Source organism: Phalaenopsis equestris, unplaced genomic scaffold (assembly GCF_001263595.1).
Source record: "Phalaenopsis equestris unplaced genomic scaffold, ASM126359v1 Scaffold000002, whole genome shotgun sequence".
NCBI lineage: Eukaryota > Viridiplantae > Streptophyta > Magnoliopsida > Asparagales > Orchidaceae > Phalaenopsis > Phalaenopsis equestris.
This window is the reverse complement of record NW_018164444.1, coordinates 48,307,061-48,325,794: the sequence shown is the minus strand read 5'-3', so window position 1 is coordinate 48,325,794 and position 18,734 is coordinate 48,307,061. Positions and strand designations below refer to the sequence as shown.

General features: G+C 31.9%; 1 protein-coding gene across 1 annotated transcript; it reads left to right on the top strand.

The window, feature by feature from the left end:
* Positions 1-16,415, top strand: LOC110029117 (DUF21 domain-containing protein At2g14520-like; the record flags this gene model as incomplete). Its single annotated transcript, XM_020731242.1, is given in 8 exon segments — positions 1-411; positions 507-583; positions 668-751; positions 880-993; positions 2,413-2,499; positions 8,776-8,915; positions 8,992-9,079; positions 16,342-16,415. Coding segments are annotated over 8 exon segments (836 nt in total), but the record flags the coding sequence as incomplete, so codon positions are not given.
* Positions 16,416-18,734: the final 2,319 nt, after the last annotated feature.

Here is an 18,734-nt window from a genome sequence, read left to right as displayed (position 1 = left end):
GCTGATGCTGCAGCTGGTTGTTCTTTCCTACCTTTGAGTTCATGGCATAGTTCTCTTGCGGAAAGGCACGCACCACCTCTTCGTCGGCAAGTGCAGCAGGTGGCGGGTCGAGCGAGCAGAGTTAGAAATAGACGTTGCTTCCTTTGCTTCATCGCATATTTTCTTGAGCTTCATTTGGCTCCCAATTTAATCGTCATCTTCCTGTCCGTTTGGGCTCGCCGGCGACCGACAGAGGGTAAATGTCGGAGCCATGCTGCGGACCGGTGTTCTGGTTATACCTGGCTGTAAGCGTGTGTCTGGTTTTGTTTGCGGGGCTCATGTCGGGGCTAACCCTTGGTCTCATGTCGCTTAGCCTGGTGGACCTTGAGGTTATCACCAAGTCGGGCCGTCCCGAGGACAAGAAGAATGCCAGTCTGTATTCATCTCCTTTCTTAACTTTAACTATGTTATACTCATTGTCTATTTCAGCTTTCATTCAGTCCTGATCTTTTTTTCTCGATTGCCAGTGAAGATTCTACCTGTGGTGAAGAACCAGCATCTGCTTCTATGCACACTGCTCATCGGAAATTCCCTAGCCATGGAGGTCTCTCTTCTCTGCCTTAACTGAATTAATCTCTGGCCAGTATTATAATCACGATTAATTTTGTAAATGTGCGATTTCCGCTAGGCGCTGCCCATATTTCTTGATGCCTTGGTTCCTGCTTGGGGCGCGATATTGATATCTGTCACTCTTATTCTAGTGGCCGGCGAGGTATGTTTTAAAGTTTTATTGGCCTCCGGCTTTTTCTGCAGAAGATAGATGGGAGAAACTTCTTTAGTTGGAAGCGCCGAAGGGACGAAATCTGACGCGATTTCTTGTGATTGTTTTTGGTGTCCTAGATTATTCCCCAATCCGTCTGTTCCCGCTATGGGCTGAGCGTGGGAGCCCGGACGGCTGGGATTGTGCGGGTTCTTCTGCTTGTTTTCTTTCCAATAGCGTATCCCATCAGTAAGGTGAGTCTTACTCGAGATTTAGTTAAGCAATATCGAGTGCTTAAGGGACTCAGAATTCGAGTCAGAATATGATAGATTTTTAATTTTATCTATCTTTTTTCTATTTTGTGTGCATCTTTGTTCATAAGTAATCATTTTCACCGCCAGCAGAATTACTTCTATCTTTTAGCGTTCTGACAATGGAAAGTTATGGACAGCTCAAGTGGAATTCTAGTTATTTAAAATCACCTAAAACTTTAAATATAGGGTTACACCCTAAACTCAATATATGATACTCTAAAGAATGAGATTTGTATTAACATAGAGAAATTGATTTTATAAATCATGAAAACCTCATTGATCTTATTCATGTTTCATGTATAAGCGTTCTTATTTTTGAAAATGTGAATCACTTCAAGCCTTTAGGTATTTTTGTTCCGTTGACTCCTTCACAGAGCCAAGATGGACATTGTGGCTGCTTTAAGGCTTTAATGAGTTGTTTCCTGGTCTTATGTGATGGGGAAGAATTTTAAGCTTTTTTTACATTGGAATTCAATATGTTAAAAGGACATTGCTTCCTAGCAGTTTGATTGATAAATTGAATTATTTGACAAAATAGTAATCTTTAAAGGAAGATACTTATGCTGCAATTATTGGATGGATGCTCGCATATATCTATTATTCTTCATAACATTCTCATGTTTTAGTTCCATGCTTTGGTACTCACATATTACAAAACTAAATCAGTCTGTTATCCATCCTTATGAAATTTTTTCTTGGATTGATTATTCTATTTCATTTTTTTGCAGATCTGATCAACATTAGAACTTTATTATTTATTAATTTCTAGCTTAGGTTAATTGTATTCGCTTGTGAAGATTAGGCTGTTCCTTTGCTATGCATTAATTTAGAGTGCAGTGGCTGCGAGAACAAGAACTCCTTACCCAAGATCATGTAGGTAAAAGTTTCATTTTAGCTTGAGTATCAATTTGAGGGCCGGATGCCATGAAAATTGCAAGAAATAAAAAAACAAGAAGATATGGCATCAAATAATTTTAGAAATTTCTCTTGCGAAAGCAAGTAGTTATTTTAGAGGGCATAAAAATTAGGTGCCAAAGCTGATTATGATGATTCTATAATGGCTTCTTTTCACTTGAGCATCTATGTAGTCTTTTCCTCCTATCTATATCAAAGGAAGGCCTCCCATTGAAGTCCCTTAAATCTTAAATAATAGTGTTGCTGGACGTGGTCCTTTCCTATATGACTGTACCAATTGGCTTTCCTTAATGCTTATCGGATGTGGTTGATTTGAATAAATTTTCCGCCGTCTAGCATATTAAACATGCTGCTCCAAGTATTCTGAGATGTAATTGTTGATGCTATATTCTATTTTTGCTTGCCTAATACCCTTTGTTAAATGTTCTGAAATTCCACCTGCAGTTGTTGGACTGGTTGCTAGGGAAGGGGCATTATGCACTCCTCCGAAGGGCAGAATTAAGGACATTGGTAGATATGCATGGAAATGAGGTTTGCCCTTCATTTCATTTATGTTACTAATGATGAATTTCTTAAAGATAGAATGCTTCTTATCTCATTTCTGTGTTTAAAATGTTTGTATGCCAAATGATATCCAATGGAAGCTAGTTTGATTGGATTAGTGAATGTATTCATCGAGAACTTCATCGAGCTATTTTTTATTTTTAACATATGGCATTAATTATTGGAAAATTCTCAGATAACATAAAAAATCGACTTAATATTTGTTATATTGTTCATTTTTAGTTGAAAACATTAGATGTTTGATATTTTTTTAGGATGTTAAATGGCTTCCAACATGTACATTATTCATCAACTGAATTCACAATCATGTTATCTAAAATAGCTTTAGTGCGTCATCACTAACATTGCAATTAATATGAATGACTGTGTTTACTGATGTGGTTAAAAGATATTTTCTGGCACTTGAGTTGCCTTTGAGTTTGCTTATGTTTATATTTGGGTTCTTTCATGAGAATGCCATCGCCATTGCAGTCCTTGTATTCATTGTCCAATACCTTCTTTGTATTTATCATAAAAATTGTTTTGAAAAATTTATTATTATTGTTGCTATTATTATTACTGTTATTATTATTATGAAATTTTGTTTTCTAAATGCCGTTGTCGGTTCCTAGCTCTTATGAGAAAGAAGTACAATACTTTCATTGATAAGATAATGAGACAAAAATAGGTAAGAGAATGAGACAAAAATAGGAGGAAGATAAGTCTTTCTTAAATCTGTTTTTTCTAATTCTTAAACTTTTATAAAGTCTCCTTCTCTCTTTCTTGGCTCTTTGATCCTTGATATCTCTCTCTATGGTGAGTAGTCAATTGAAAGAATCCAATCTTTTTCTCTCCTAGGATGCTCATTTATATAGATAAGCAATATCAATTTCAACTAATGAACATTTATGATAGTTTAACACTGAATGCACATAATAATAGGGGCAATCATGACTGTGTTAGGTAAGTTATGGGGTGGTGCCTAATTCAACTCTCAAATTGTGGATGATTGGGGCGATGCTATCATCATTATTATGTGATCAATGGACTTCTAGGCTTCAAAATTACACGCATTGCAAGCGTTTTCTTTTTGATATTTGGCTCATTTTTTGTTTCCATCATCCCAAGACATTTCTTGAGTTCAACTCGGCTTTGACTTCTCGCAGTAGTAATATTTGAGGCTTTCGTTCCTCTCAATAACATTTATTATTCTCTTGAGAGTTTATGCTGAGCTTTTAATGGCAAAAAATGTTAGAGGGGCATTTTAGTAGCATTTTATGGATAAGAAAGATAATCATATTTTATAAAATCAATTTAGTTATTGTTTTATAGAATTTCACATAAATATTTTAAAATCAAGACTAATATCTATAAATTTTACTGGAGGTATTTTTTATGATATTTTCAATATTTATAGATAGAGGAATTGCTTAAAGATATAGTATTTCTCATCATGCTAGTTTTTTAAAAAGTTAATTGGATTGGCATGAATATTTGTGTAAAGGTTTACTACTTTTGCTGAATTTCCCTGGATTAAAGTTTATATTAGTAAAATAAACTTAAAGAATAATATTTATAACAATTTATTGTATTTTTCAACATCATAAAAAATTCAAAAACTTCAAATAATAATTAAGATAAATTTGATTATTTTCTCTTGTTATTTTTTTTTTGCTAATCATATTTACTTAGTTTTTAATTAATAATTATTTCAGTAAAGGTAATAGGCAAGAAATGAAACATGAATTAAACTATGATTTTCCAAATAAAGTGCATGAGGCTTAGTCTTCAACTTCTGAGATTAAAAGATACTTCAATTATGTTATTATTAAGACAACTACATGATACAAACCAAGTGTGGCGATGCACTGATGACTCACGTAAATATATGTGTCGTGTAAGTAATATACGAAATTGAGTTTTCGTGTATTGATCCCATAGGGAGCAGAGCTAAATCCCAAGGCAAAAAAGTTCTAGTCTACTGATATTGAACCTAGCTTGATTTCAGAAATTTGCGTTTATATAATGTGACTTTCCTAAATTTCTGAAAGTAAAACAACCTAAGCTTGCAAGGGGAAGTTTTCAAGAGAGTTGCCAAATGCAAGAAAATTCTCCTTTGAATTGGTCTTGCGGAATTCAAGAATTTAATCAGTGATTTAAATTAAAAGTGTAAATCACGAGCACACTTTTTCTTATTCCCTCTTGGGCATCTAAAAAGATTAGCTCTCACTAGTTTAGTTCCCTAAATCTAGTGAAAAACCCAAATTTAAACTTCTCCCTTTAGGCTTGCACAAATCTGGAGGCAGCATCCCTATTCCTCTAAACTCATGTGGTTAACCTAATCATTCTACTAATTATCATTCTAAATCTCATAATTTAAATTGAGTTTTAACTATTCTATTGACCAGACAAAATGTAAATTATGTTTTAAAGGTTAACGCAACATTAAGTTTGTGCATTCCACTATGAATCACTCAAATAATCTCAATTATATCATCCATGCAAATCCAATCAAAAGGAGAATTCGAGGACTATTCACCATCTATGCTTGTACACATCAACATAAACATTTTATTGAAAGAAGATATCAAATACAAGAAGTTTTAACGTATTGAAGTCAATAATATAACACAAAGAACTCATATCTTTCCCTTATTAATTGAATTGATGACTATACAAGCAAAAAGTTTCACAAATTCTTACACACTCTCTTTACTTCACTCAAACAACTTATTGGATCTTCCTTTGGCTTTTCTTCTTGTGCTCCACACTTAGAATAGGCCCAACGGTCCCCCTCTCCATCATCTGAAGCCTATTTATGTATTTTCAGACTAAGAGTCGCATTCAAACCTCCAAAACCACCAAATTGCGTGAAATAGCTCTTAGGCATTGGTCTGTGGCGCCAAGCACTGCAGTTGTGGGGTTTACTTTCCGCCTTCTCGGGGATGAATTTTTGGGTGAGAGCCTAGGCGTTGCTTCTGGGTGTTTAGACGTTGGTCTGTGGGCGCATAGGTGTTACTCCCTCACCTAGCAATTTTCTGATTTTCTTCAGTTCCGTTGACTTGTCTTTCTTGAATCCTGCAAGACACAACACGAATACATTCCGGAAGTGCGTAAAATCAACGTAAAAGCATATTAAAATAAAATATAAACAAGTATATTTCCTATGCACACCACTGCACATTCTTGAGCATTGCATGTTTTTAAGCGAGGTGTGGATAAAATTAAACATGCAGAAAGATTATAATTTATTGGAAAGAACATGCACACACACTCATTTAATAAAAAAAAAAAACAATAATAATAATCATCTTCATCGAAATGAATTCTAGCAAGTCTCAGCACGTTTGCTTTATAGAAAAATTATAAGATTTGCTTGATTAAAGTGTTACTATTCTTGCTAAACTTGTCTGGTTTAAAGTTTATATTAGTAAAATAAACTTAAAGAATTATATTTTTCATTTTTTTATTATATATTTGAACCTTATAAAAAATTCAGAAACTTCAAATTAAGTGATTATGGTAATTTTGATTTTTTTGTCCTGTTTAAATTTTTTTTGCCAAGCATATTTACTTTGTTTTTAATAAATAATTATTTTAGTAAAGATAGTAGGCAGGAAGGAAGTCAATCATGAATTAAACTATGATTTTCTAAATACAGTGCATGATGCTTACTCAGCTAAGCTACAAGAGCTGCTATTAGGATAATTGCACATCCTTGAGCACTGAGTTGTTGCGCGAGGTCAGGATAAAATTCAACATGCAGAAAGATTATAAATTTATATGTAAGAGCATGCACACACACTCATTTAATAAAACATAATAAAAAATTGCATTAATAATAATAATTATCATCATTGAATTGAATTCTAGTAATAAAAAATAAATTATATATCTAACTGAAAATGAAAAAAAATATTTTTTACATTGAAAAAAAATATTTTTTACTTTGGAACCCCCACACCCCCAACTGCTATAAAAATAAATAAATACAAAAAAAAAAGGATATTAAGGAAAAACACACGCACACAGGCAAATGAATGCCTACCAGTTATCGGCGCCCACATGAAAATAACAGGGGAGGGTCATTGAGCCCCCATAGAAAAGTTTATATATATAAACTCCACTCAGTTGGCCTCAACTTCTCTCTCTTTCTTCCAATAAGCTTCTTTTTCTTCTAATCACGCTGCTGCCTACTCTCTCAATCGCCAAATTTCTCCAACCCAGCACACAAGCTTCTCTCCTTTGAATCTATTGCAACTTCATACATTGTTCGCACAGCCCGCTTTTTTCTCACTTTAGGTTCCCTCTCGATTAACTCATTCACATCTCTTTCCTTATGACCAAGTGCTCCCCTTGTCATCCCACTGCTCCTCTCTTCTCCCATTATCTCCCCCGTCTATTTTTAAATGCTCCTGTTCTCCACACTGAACAAAATCATTACTTTTAGCTAACTTTAGTTTGGATGAAAAGTGTAAATATAATTTCATAGATATTTTGAATTTCTGTGGTGCTAATTGTCAACAAGTTATCCATCTTAAAATAATTTTATTGCTTTTTGGTGACATCTTCAATGTCAATTTCTCAAAGATCTTTGATCTATTTTAGGAATGTTGATGGTAAAAATAAGGAGCTTGTTTCCTCTTTATTTTCTTTCGAGGAATTATTTATTAAATACATTGGTATTTCTTCCAGAGCTAAGCTTATTAAGAAAGCTTTATTGAATTTTCTCATTTATAAAATGATTTAAGAGTCAAGTAGTTGTAAGGTAAATATTTCGTCAAGGGCAGTAAAGTTCTATGTTGTCCAATCATTTATATTGTTTCATTTTCTATGGGGTTTAACCACTGGATAATTTAAAGGATCAACTCTGCAAGAAAAAGCTACTCAGGTAAGATTGTGATGATGGAAGATGTTTGAATCTTTAAAAGGGAAATTTTTATGTTGATAGATAAAATTTGGCGGTCTTGAATTTTTTGTTCCACAGAGCTTTATTATTTCTGCACTTGTCAAACGGATTTGGAAATCTATTTAAGGCAATGATTCTTCCATTGGTGGGAAAATCATTCTTGATAAGTGTTCAAGTAGGAACAATAAATTTATTTTTTGGAAGAAAAAAATTATAATGAGCTTAATTCTATCAAAGGAGTGTATGGTTCTGAGCAGTTGTCATTAACATATATTGGAAAGTCAACTTTTGACATTGTGGATAGATTTTTTAAAGACTAATGGATTGACAAAGTTCCTCTATTAAATTCAGCAGCCGGCAGACTTTGATAATTATTATAGTGCTGGTTCTCAATTTGTAAACAACCTTGCTGGAGGATTCATCGTAAAGGGGTTGTTCATGCTGATCTAAGTGATGTTCTGGCTATTTTGAATGCTTTGTTTGATCGTGTTTCTCTTACTTTTTCTTAGGATGAGTCTATTTTGAACTTTGGGGTGATAAATTTTCTGTTAAATCTTGCTATTTTTTCTTATGAATGGTGTCTTGTTTTGAATATTATTTGGAACTCTATTTCCTTTTCAAAGTTGCCATTCCTTTTTAGTTTATTTTTTGAACAAAAAATCCAAGTGAGATATGTCTTCATAGATTGATGATACTCAAGTGCATAATATTTTACATTTGTAACGCCTACCCTGAGAATGACTTAAATTTTTTCTTAAATCACTGCGTCATTAGTCATACATGGAGAAGTCTTTTGGATACTTTGAAGTCAATGCCCATTTGGTAGTATCCGAACTGTTTTTGGCAGTAATGGAGCTAGCAAATTATGAATAATTATAAAAATCTTTAGTATCAATTCTGTTTATCAGCTTTTTAGTCAATCTTGCGAAGTGAAATATAGCTTGTTTCAACAATAAGAAGACAGAAGACAAAGTACTTTGAAGCATTAGTCTTTATATATTTTGGGTTTCTTCTTATCATTGCATATGGTTGTTAAAATCAAGAAGAGTATGGTGAATCTCGGTTTTCCAAGTTGCATCTGCGAACAATTTAGTTTTGTATTACTCTATGATTGATTTTGAATTTTTTTTTTTTTACTTTACCTGCTTTTGTATTTATAGTTTATTTCTTTGTTTGATGAGAAGGGTCTAGCACCCGTATTTTCAAAAATATTAATAATAAAAAATCAAGCCTAGATATGACTAATGATTGTGATCATAATAATCACTCTTACATTCTTTTGTAATTGTGCTGGACTAACGTGCACTCATAATCGTGAAGTATACTGTTTTTTAAAATGAACTAGTGGTTTTCAGGCAGGGAAGGGTGGGGAGCTGACTCATGACGAAACTACTATTATTACTGGAGCATTGGATTTGACTCAAAAAACTGCTAAAGATGCCATGACTCCAATATCTGATACATTTTCCCTTGATATCAATGCCAAGCTTGACATGTATGTTATGAAATCACATGCATCTACTTTTTTCCTCCTGTTTTTGTTTACTTTTGACGGTACCTTGCCATGATAGGCACACGATGGGCTTGATAATGACTAGAGGTCACAGTCGAGTGCCAATCTACTCTGGGAACCCTACAAATATTATTGGTCTTATTTTGGTAAGCAATGTTGCGCTTTGGAGTTCAATTGTGTCCATTTAGTTTTGTAACTTGAGGAGATCCCTCCAATGAAAAATCCAAATTTAACCCCGCCATTAATTTTTTTTTTACTTTTATAAATCTAGTGATTATGGGAAAAATGCAATTAAGATTAATTATTAACATGAATTGAGTTATTTAGTTCGTCTTAACATGAATTGAGGCCCCATGACAAAGAAATTGACCTTCGTTTGTATGCATCATTTTTTTATTATTTTTACTGCACTATAAAGCAGATCTTTTACCTATTCCCTAATCCTATTCCTGTTAATAAGAGGATCATGTAATTCTCTTGTGCATCCTCTGAAGGTGACTTTCTGATAAAGGATACATGATTGGGTTGTATAATCATTAAATAAAAGGTGCTAGTAATTCTGCAAAAAGCCAAAATTAGCAGATCCTTGGAGTATATTCTTGACTGGTTCAGAAATGGAAGCTATGTTAGCCATTTGTGTAAAGGTTGGTAGTTGGTTCAACTTAAATATTAATTATAAGAGATATTGAGTAGTATAATTTAAATATAAGAGATTGGTATTTGGTTCAACTTAAATATTATAAGCTTTGTATGCTTCATAATATTGAGGTAGTTTGCTAATTCCTGAATTATTTTGCTAATAATTATTTTTTTTTAAAGAAAATGCCCAAGACATTGAAAAAGAAGCTTTATTATGCAAATTTTTTAAAAGAATTGGGATATTTAGGATTGAATAATTTATAGGTGAATAAATCTTATTATTCATGGAATATAATTAAGCAATGGGTTAATGCAAAGTATGTTATAAAATATTATTTGCATATGAGAAAATAAATTCAGTATTGTACCAAAATGTTCTTTTATAGGGGGTGATTTCAGTACTAAGGCAATTTATGGAAAAGTATTGCATTCAACATAAGGATCTGCATATAATTTATATTTGTTAATGACACCGTTAAAATTAAATAGAGTTTTTTTGAACTAAGTAAACCGCTACAATAATGACGTTAATTTAAGGAATATTAGGTGATTTGAGTCAGTTGATAAAAAATAAAAGTATAATTGTATAAAGATTAATAGTTACCAGTAAAAACTGTTACCAAGGCTGATAGATTTAAGTGTGTTTGGCTTGTAATACAAGATAGTAGAGGAAGCATAAGAACGGAACTCCTAGAGTTGAATCCAAGTGATTAAAATTGTTCAAGTAATTTATAAGGTTTATACAAATTGAGATTATTATAGAGATATGAGATCTAAAAGTAAATTTTGTAAAATGACAAGCATGGCAAATATGCTAGATGTCATGATGACTTAAAAGTTAAATTTTAGAAAATTACAATTAGGACAAGATGTTATACGAATTTGAGTGTTGGATAGTGAAGAAGCCATTGATAGTTAGGCATGTAAATTGAATAATTTGGTTGAATTGGCGTTGAAAAAAGAAACCCAATCATCTCGACTATTATAATCATCTATATAGATTACTTTTCTTTCATCATAGTTACTAACCAAATTGACAAAATAAGGGGTTGGTTTGATGATTGAGTTTGGTTTAACTAATCATGCCACTCCGGCCAAAATTTTTTTGACCATTTGTTCTAGGGTTGCAACCAAGAGGAGTGGGTGTCACGAGTCGGTCAGATGTTTAGAATTAACTAAGACGAGTATAGAGGTCGGATGGTATTAACATCTGACTATCCTCATTTTGAAAACCTCCAACATATATAAAAGAGCCACTAATCCACAAAATATAATAAAAAATAAAATATCTAGAAACAATAACATCCATGGACATCTCAAGCCAGTACTAAACAATATATCAATATATGAAGGAGACAAGATCATAAAAAATACCTAGTAACAGTGGTCCTCCTCCCTTAAAACAAGTCTCTACTATTAGACATAACAACCTAAAATTTTCACAGTGGTCCTCCTCCCTTAAAACAAGTCTCTACTACTATTAGACATAACAACCTAAAATTTTGGCTTGAAATAAATTATTAATTGCAACCATAGATATAACTTAGTGAGTAATTATAATTTAATATGCATGAAATTTTTATGCTATGCTATGTATGAATGAACAAAATAAAATGCAGTTCATTTCATTAAAACTTTAAAATATCTCTTTCCGTTTCACTTTAAATATTTACTAATTTAATCTCTTTAATAGTCATCACAAAATTACCATAATATCCAAAGGTATCCTAAAAAATGTATTTGAAGACCCTCTCAAAACTATACCAGAATATATCCTTAAATTTTACCCGAAGATATATTGTGGGAAATCAAAGAAATAATTTGTATTTCGCCTTATTCTTTGAATTGATTATACAAGGTATTATATAGGAGATTAAAAGGATAAAAACTAGGAAACTATTTAACTAATTTCCTTAATTTAAGGGATTACAAATTTATTCTAATTTCCTTAATTTAAGAGATTTACCAATTAATTCTAATTTCCTTAATTAAAGAAATTAGAATTAATTCTCACAACTTTATTTCCATCTCAGTCACATTTCGACATATATCTTTACCATTTCTTTTAACGCACACGGGTACATTGCATCCCATGCCTGTACCATGTAAGGGTAATCCTGTATAACTTAATCATTTCATTTTCTTTAAATTACCTCCTTTTAAAAATATTAAACAATCATTTTACTTTTTTTCGTTCATTTCTTTTAATTCTTAAGCTAGAACATCTATACAATTACAAAATAATTGTGAAGAAATTTTTTAATTAATAAACTTTAAATTTAATACTTTTAAGAAAAAACTACTCACCTTAGCTTACAAGAGATTTTTGAAATACTTCTTCTTTGGACAACTATCTATATTAATTAAATGTGTGAATCATTTGATAAGAATACTATTCTTAAAAGAAATACTTAATATATCTAATGACATACAATTAAAATGAGACAAACAATTTTATAATTTCTTTCTTTAAAAGCTTGATTTATTTCATTGCACGGAATTTTTCTTTTTCTTTTAAACTTTAATTGATTTTGCCTCTAATGTTCTACATTTAATGTCCTATAAATTAAACATGTTATTAACATTTAGTAAATAATTCAATACTTTTAATTTAAACAAATCTACATCATTAAACATTAAATACCCAAAAGATTTGGTCCTTGAAATTTGAAAATAAACATGAATGGGAACATACCTCAATTTAAAAGTTGTGGATATCTTTGTTGTATTTCAAAAACCTTCTCCCATGCAACATCCTTCTTTGACCCGTGCTTCCATAAAATCTTTACAAAAGAGATTTCTTTGTTCAACAATTTTCTCACATCATAATCCAATATCCTTTTATGCTCTTCAATATAAGTCAAATCTGGCTGAATATCTACAAAGTATGCTATCACCATACTAGATTCATCTGCAATATACATTCTCAATGAAGAAATATGAAAAACATTATGCACTTCCTGCATATGAGTTGGTAAAGCCAATCTGTAAGCTACTTTACCAATCCTCTTCACAATCTCAAATGGACTGACAAATCTAGGGCTCAACATTCTTGTCTTTCCAAAATGATCAATCTTTGTGGCTTAGTGGCAAAATCCTAGTGGCTCATTTATATCATGATCAAACCTAATTTCTCTGATACTACTTTTGTCCTGACCCGACTTGGTGCTTAGAATTAATTAAGGCGGGTACATCGGTTTATCCATATTTTGAAAACTTTCTACACATATAAAAGCCACTAGTCCACAAAGTGTATTAAAATTTAAAGCATTCAAAAATAATAACATTCACAGACAACATCTCAAGCCATTATTAAATAATATATCCATATTTGAAAGAAATAGTAAAGATAAACTATCATCATAAAAAATATCTAACAACAATGGTCATCCTCTGATAAACCAAATCTCCTATCAGATATAAAAACCAAAAACTTTTCTTCTCTTAAAAAAAACATAATTACAACCATAAGTATAATTTAGTGAGTAATTATAATCTAATATATATTACGTTTTTATGCTTTGTTGTGCATGAATGACCAAACGAAAATGTAGTTCATTTTATTTAAAATCTAAAATTTTCTTTTTCCATTTTACTTTAAGTATTTATCAATTTATCCTATTTAATAGCCATCATAAAATTATCGTCATATCTGAATGCATCCTAAAAAATGTGTCCGAAGACACCCTCAAAATTGTACCCGAAGGTCTCCTCAAATTATACCTGAAGATACATCTTTATCATTTCCTTTAACGTGCACGGGTATATTGCATTTTCTGCGAGTATCATCTGAAAATAATGTTGTACGATTTAATCTACTTATCATTTCATTTCTTTTAAATTATCTCTTTTTAAAAATACTAAACATTCATTTTCTTTTTTCCTGTTCATTTTCTTTAATTTTTTAAGCTACAACATGCATACAATCATAAAATAATTGTAAAGAAATTCTTTGATTAATAAAGATTAAATTTAATACATATAAGAAAATAACTACACACCTTACTTTATAAGAGATTTTTGAAATACTATTCCGAAAAACCTTTTTGCATTTCTTGCGAGCATCATTTGGGAATAATCCTGTATGATTTAATCATTTGCCTATCATTTCATTTCTTTTAAATTTTCTCCTTTTAAAAACATTAAACATTCATTCTTTTTTTCTCGTTCATTTTCTTTAATTTTTAAGCTACAACATGCATACAATCCTAAAATAATTGTAAATAAATTCTTTAATTAATAAAACATCAAATTTAATACATATAAGAAAATAACTGCCCACCGTAGTTTACAAGAGATTTCTGTAATAGCTCTCCTCTGCTAAACCTCTTTGGACAACCACTTATATTAAGTAAATGTGTGAATCAATTGAGAAGAATCTTATTTTTAGATGCAATTTATTTTATTAAAACTTTAAAATTATCCATTTCCGTTTCACTTAAATATTTATCAATTTAATCTCTTTATTAGTCATCAGAGAATTACCATCATACCTGAATGTATCCTAAAAAATATTCCGAAGATGCCCTCAATATTGTGCTCGAAGGTACTCTTAATTTGTACCTGAAGGTACATTTTTACCATTTTCTTTAACGTGCACTGGTACTTTGCATTTCCTGCGAGTATCATCTGAGAGTACTTCTGTATGACTTAATCTTTACTTATCATTTTATTTCTTTTAAATTGTCTCTTTTTAAAAACATAAATATTCAATTTCTTTTTTCCCATTCATTTTCTTTAATTCTTAAGCTACAATATGCATATAATTATAAAATAATTGTAAAGAAATTCTTTAATTAATATACTTTAAATTTAATACATATAAAAAAAATAACAACTCACCTTAGCTCCCAAGAGATTTCTGAACTAACTTTTTTGGACAACCACCTATATTAATGAAATGTGCGAATCTTTTGATAAGAATCTTATTGTTAAAAGAAATACTTTATATATAATATATATAATGATGTATAATTAAAATGACACATAAATAATTATACAATTTCTTACCTTAAAAGTTTGATTTGCTTCCTTGCACAAAATTTTCCTTTTTTCTTTTACAACTTAAATTGATTCAACATCTAATATTCTACCTTTAATGTTTAATTAAATTAAACATGTTATTAGCATTTAGTAAGTAAATCAATAATTTCATTTAAAAAAAATTAGATCATTGAACATTAAATACGTGCAAGATTTGGCTCTTACAGTTCATAAATCCCAATTTCATGCACGAACTAACTCCCTTCCTCTTGGCATCTGAATCTTCCACTTACGATGCCTGCTTCAAGTGACTATATATTAACACATTAATTAATTAATTTCACTCATAAATATTAACACATTACTAATTGATTTCCTTAATTATGCTAGTAATTTATAGTTACTTTTGGGATGTTTTAGGTTTAAGTTTTTTATTGTGTTTTTTGTCAGGACAGCCGTCAACATCCTCTGCTTTTCTATCTAGAGTTGTATCAAAGAGCAAGCAGTTTTTCGGTTGTATCTCGTTCCGACCTTGCGATTTTTCTTCAAGGGTCGAGTGGTGCCTTCCAATGTGGTATTTATATCCGACTTCTCTTACCTTGCATCCACCCCATCACTTCCGGCCTCTCCTTGTCGCAACCTTCCGTAACAGCCTCCTTTTGCTGTTCCTGCTGTCAAGCCGCCTTCCCCTCTCTTCTCTCCTTGTTGTAGCTGCATAGAACAACGTCCCGTTGCCGTTCCTTGCTGTCCTCCTGCAGAACCAGCTGCCAGCCATCTCTTATGCTGTTTCCTGCAGCCTCCAGCCTTTCCCATCCTTCCTCGCTCCCTATCACTGTTCCTAGAAGCCACAATCTTGAAAACAACAAACCTTATGTTTTTTAGCTGTTGAGCTGCCCCCTACTCGTTGCCACTCTCAGAAAACTACTCCAACTGCTGTTATACTTCATCCCAATGCCAATATCATCATTCCTGCCACTTGCCACTCATTTCAAACTCCATAGCCGACCACCACCAGCTCAAGATTGAACTCTAATGTGAGTTTGTGTCGTGTCTATTGTAATTTTCTATTTCCATGTGTTGGTTTGTAATCGTTTATTGACTTTTGCAATAATAATATTTATTTGCTTATTGCTGTTTGGGCTAACTCTATTATCACATATAAACTTACTAATAAAAATGTACGCACTTTTAGGCTACCATAGATGTTTCTAGTGTGATTGTTGTGAAAGTCTCAATTCTGTCAATTTTTAATTTGTCAATGTAAACATATTATTAAATTTGTATTTACCATTTTTTTTAAAAGTTCAACGCCTCTAAATTTTTTGTAATTTTATGCAAGTTTTCTTATCCTCGTTTTTCTTGTTTTATGTTGGGAGCAAGGTATAAGAATTCTAATCCTCTGTTATTTATTCGGTTTGTTTTGGTCTTTTTTTTCCTTGAAATATAGCCGTTTTTTAGAAAAGAAAAGCAAATTTCTTTTGTTGACATTTAAACATAAATTATAGGATGTTTGTTACGAACATGCCAATATTTGAATAGAGACGTTTACATTTTCTTATTAATTTATATATACTCGAAGATGAATATGTTTATGGGTTTTCATCTCCAATATGAGATAAGTAGCACTTCATACAATGGGATTTAATAAAATTTTTTATAAACTTCCAAGTTAAATTTTAGTTGTCTTTTAAAATCAGTAAATGCCTTATGAAGCAGCAGAATTTACATTTACAACACTGCCACAGTTCTGTTTTTGTAATTTTTAAATTATTTATCTTGAATTCAGGTCAAGAATTTGATTACTTGTCGTCCTGAGGATGAAATCCCTGTTAAAGATGTTACCATCAGAAAAATTCCTAGGTATGGATTTTTTCTCAGAAACTTGTTCCAATTTTAAATGCTATTTGCCTTCCAACTTATCTACTCGAGAAGTGTGTGAGCTATAGAGCTTGTATTTATGCTAAGAAGTATAATGCAAGCTGCGCTAGGTTTTCAGTTCGGAGATTATTTTACATTGATCCAATGTTTGCAAAGCCTTTGTTTTAGGTTCGTAGTTCTCATTTGAAGCTTCAGTTGCATTTGATCTTCCTCCATGTTTCCAAGGCTTGCTCAGTTAAAATTTCATTATTTAATCTAATCATGTGGGTCCATCTTGCGAATTGCAAATTAACAGCTTTTAAGCGGATATTCTCTTAGATATCAAATAAATCATTTTTTTTGGGTGAATATGCTGCCCCATAAAAAAGGAATGAAAGTGTGTTCAATGACCATGCTCTCATATAGTAATTCATGACATGTCCTCCTCCACTCCCCACTCTAGCTCATTGCGGATTAGGGTGGGGAGAAGAGAGCTGTATGTTGTCCTTTTATACCATTGATTACTAATTGCTTCCCAATCCTTACATGGGATGATTCAAGGGAGGGCTTTGCTGAAATAAATTGCTCGTTTAAGGGCATTTTGTTTTTTCCCTTTTTACTGAAAGCTAGAGCAGAAGCATTAAATATAAGTTTAAGATAAAGACTGAGTTTTTTATTAAATTTTTTGAAAAACAAGATCCAATATTTGTTGCCTTCCTTAAGGTTTCATTGCCATCATCCTCGTTGTTAGTTCTATAATTTGGGGATAGTTTTAGGAGTCTTTTTTTTTTTTGTCAGTGTTGTCGAGTGTTATATGAAATAACAATTTTACTTTATGCTAATATATTTTGCATAAAGTCAGGTTACCATTTATAAATCATTTTTTTTCATCCTAATATTTTTACATCAATCTAATAAGTGACGGTTCTTCCCTTCATTTTACATACATACAACATACAACATACAACAACAAAGCCTTAATCCCACTATGCGGGGTCGGCTACATGAATCCTTTTTCTCCATTGCGTCCTATTTAGTGTCATATTTTCATTTAGTTCTAATAAATTAAGATCATTTTTTATGCAATAAGACCAAATCTTCCAAAGTCTGCCCTTCATTTTGCATGACCAAAATTTTTTTTACTCTTCTTTTTGATAAATACTATTTTTCACTCTCATTGACACTATCCTAGGATTCCTAGAAGGTGCGGGCAGATCGAGATAAGCGTTGAAGATGTTTGGTGAATGGTAAGAAGGAAAAAATTGAGAATCAACAAGGATCAGAGTAGGAAATCTGGCATAACTGCACTCGGGCAGGAAAGATTGCGAAGAAACATCAATTGGTGACACTTTTGGTGAGATAGGATGAAGGGGGCTCTGCCATCAATTTTCTTTGAAATGCAGATTCACCACTTGAAGAAAATATATTACAACTCTCCGAATTAGGAAAAAATAAAGAAAATAGTCTTTAAATAACATAATCATAAAATAAATGTCTCTCAAACTAGTCCACAACAAAATATATATAATAGGACTACCAAAGCAACCTTAATCTTAAATAAAAGAAGCAAATAGAAGCCTTAGAGGGTTGGCCAACCCAATATGGTTGAGAAAAACTTGAATCAAACTGGTTTAGGTTCTCCCGAATTGCCCTGGAGCAGACGTCCCAGGTTTGCATCCATTGGATCGGGATGTTCAGACTCTCGTGACTCTTTCCTATATAGTCATTTCTCTTTTTTATCTCAAGTCTTACTTTATATTTAGCTTAATATTCTCATTTCCGGCATCTTATTTGGCCATCTCATTCTTCTACATTGCTTAAAATTTTAATATGTGGAATTACGCTCCTTATTATTATTATTATTTACTTTTATTCTATTTAGTATTTGCTATATTTAATCATGGTATAAAAATGGTAATTCCTTAATTATTGGTATTTATGTTTATTCCATAATTAGAGGAATTACTTTATTATAGGAAGGTTATGTTTATTCCATAATTATAGGAATTACTTTATTATAGAAAGGTTTCTTTCATTCTTTCCTCTTTTTGTTTCTCTTGTACTCACCTATTTATAAGTGAATTATCTATGTATTCAGTGAGAAAAATGATTATTCAAAAATTCACATGTATCAGAGCCATCAAAATAAGCCTCTCTCGCTCGGCTCGATCACGACTCTTCTCTCCCGTGATCGCCCTTTTCCGAGCGCTGCCCTAGTTTGCGCCTGCTCCGATCGTCCCATCCGAGCTCCGCTCCTCATCAAATCGACCTATCACGCCTCTCTTCGATCGTCCGCGTCCGCGTCTGATCGTCTGCGCTCTT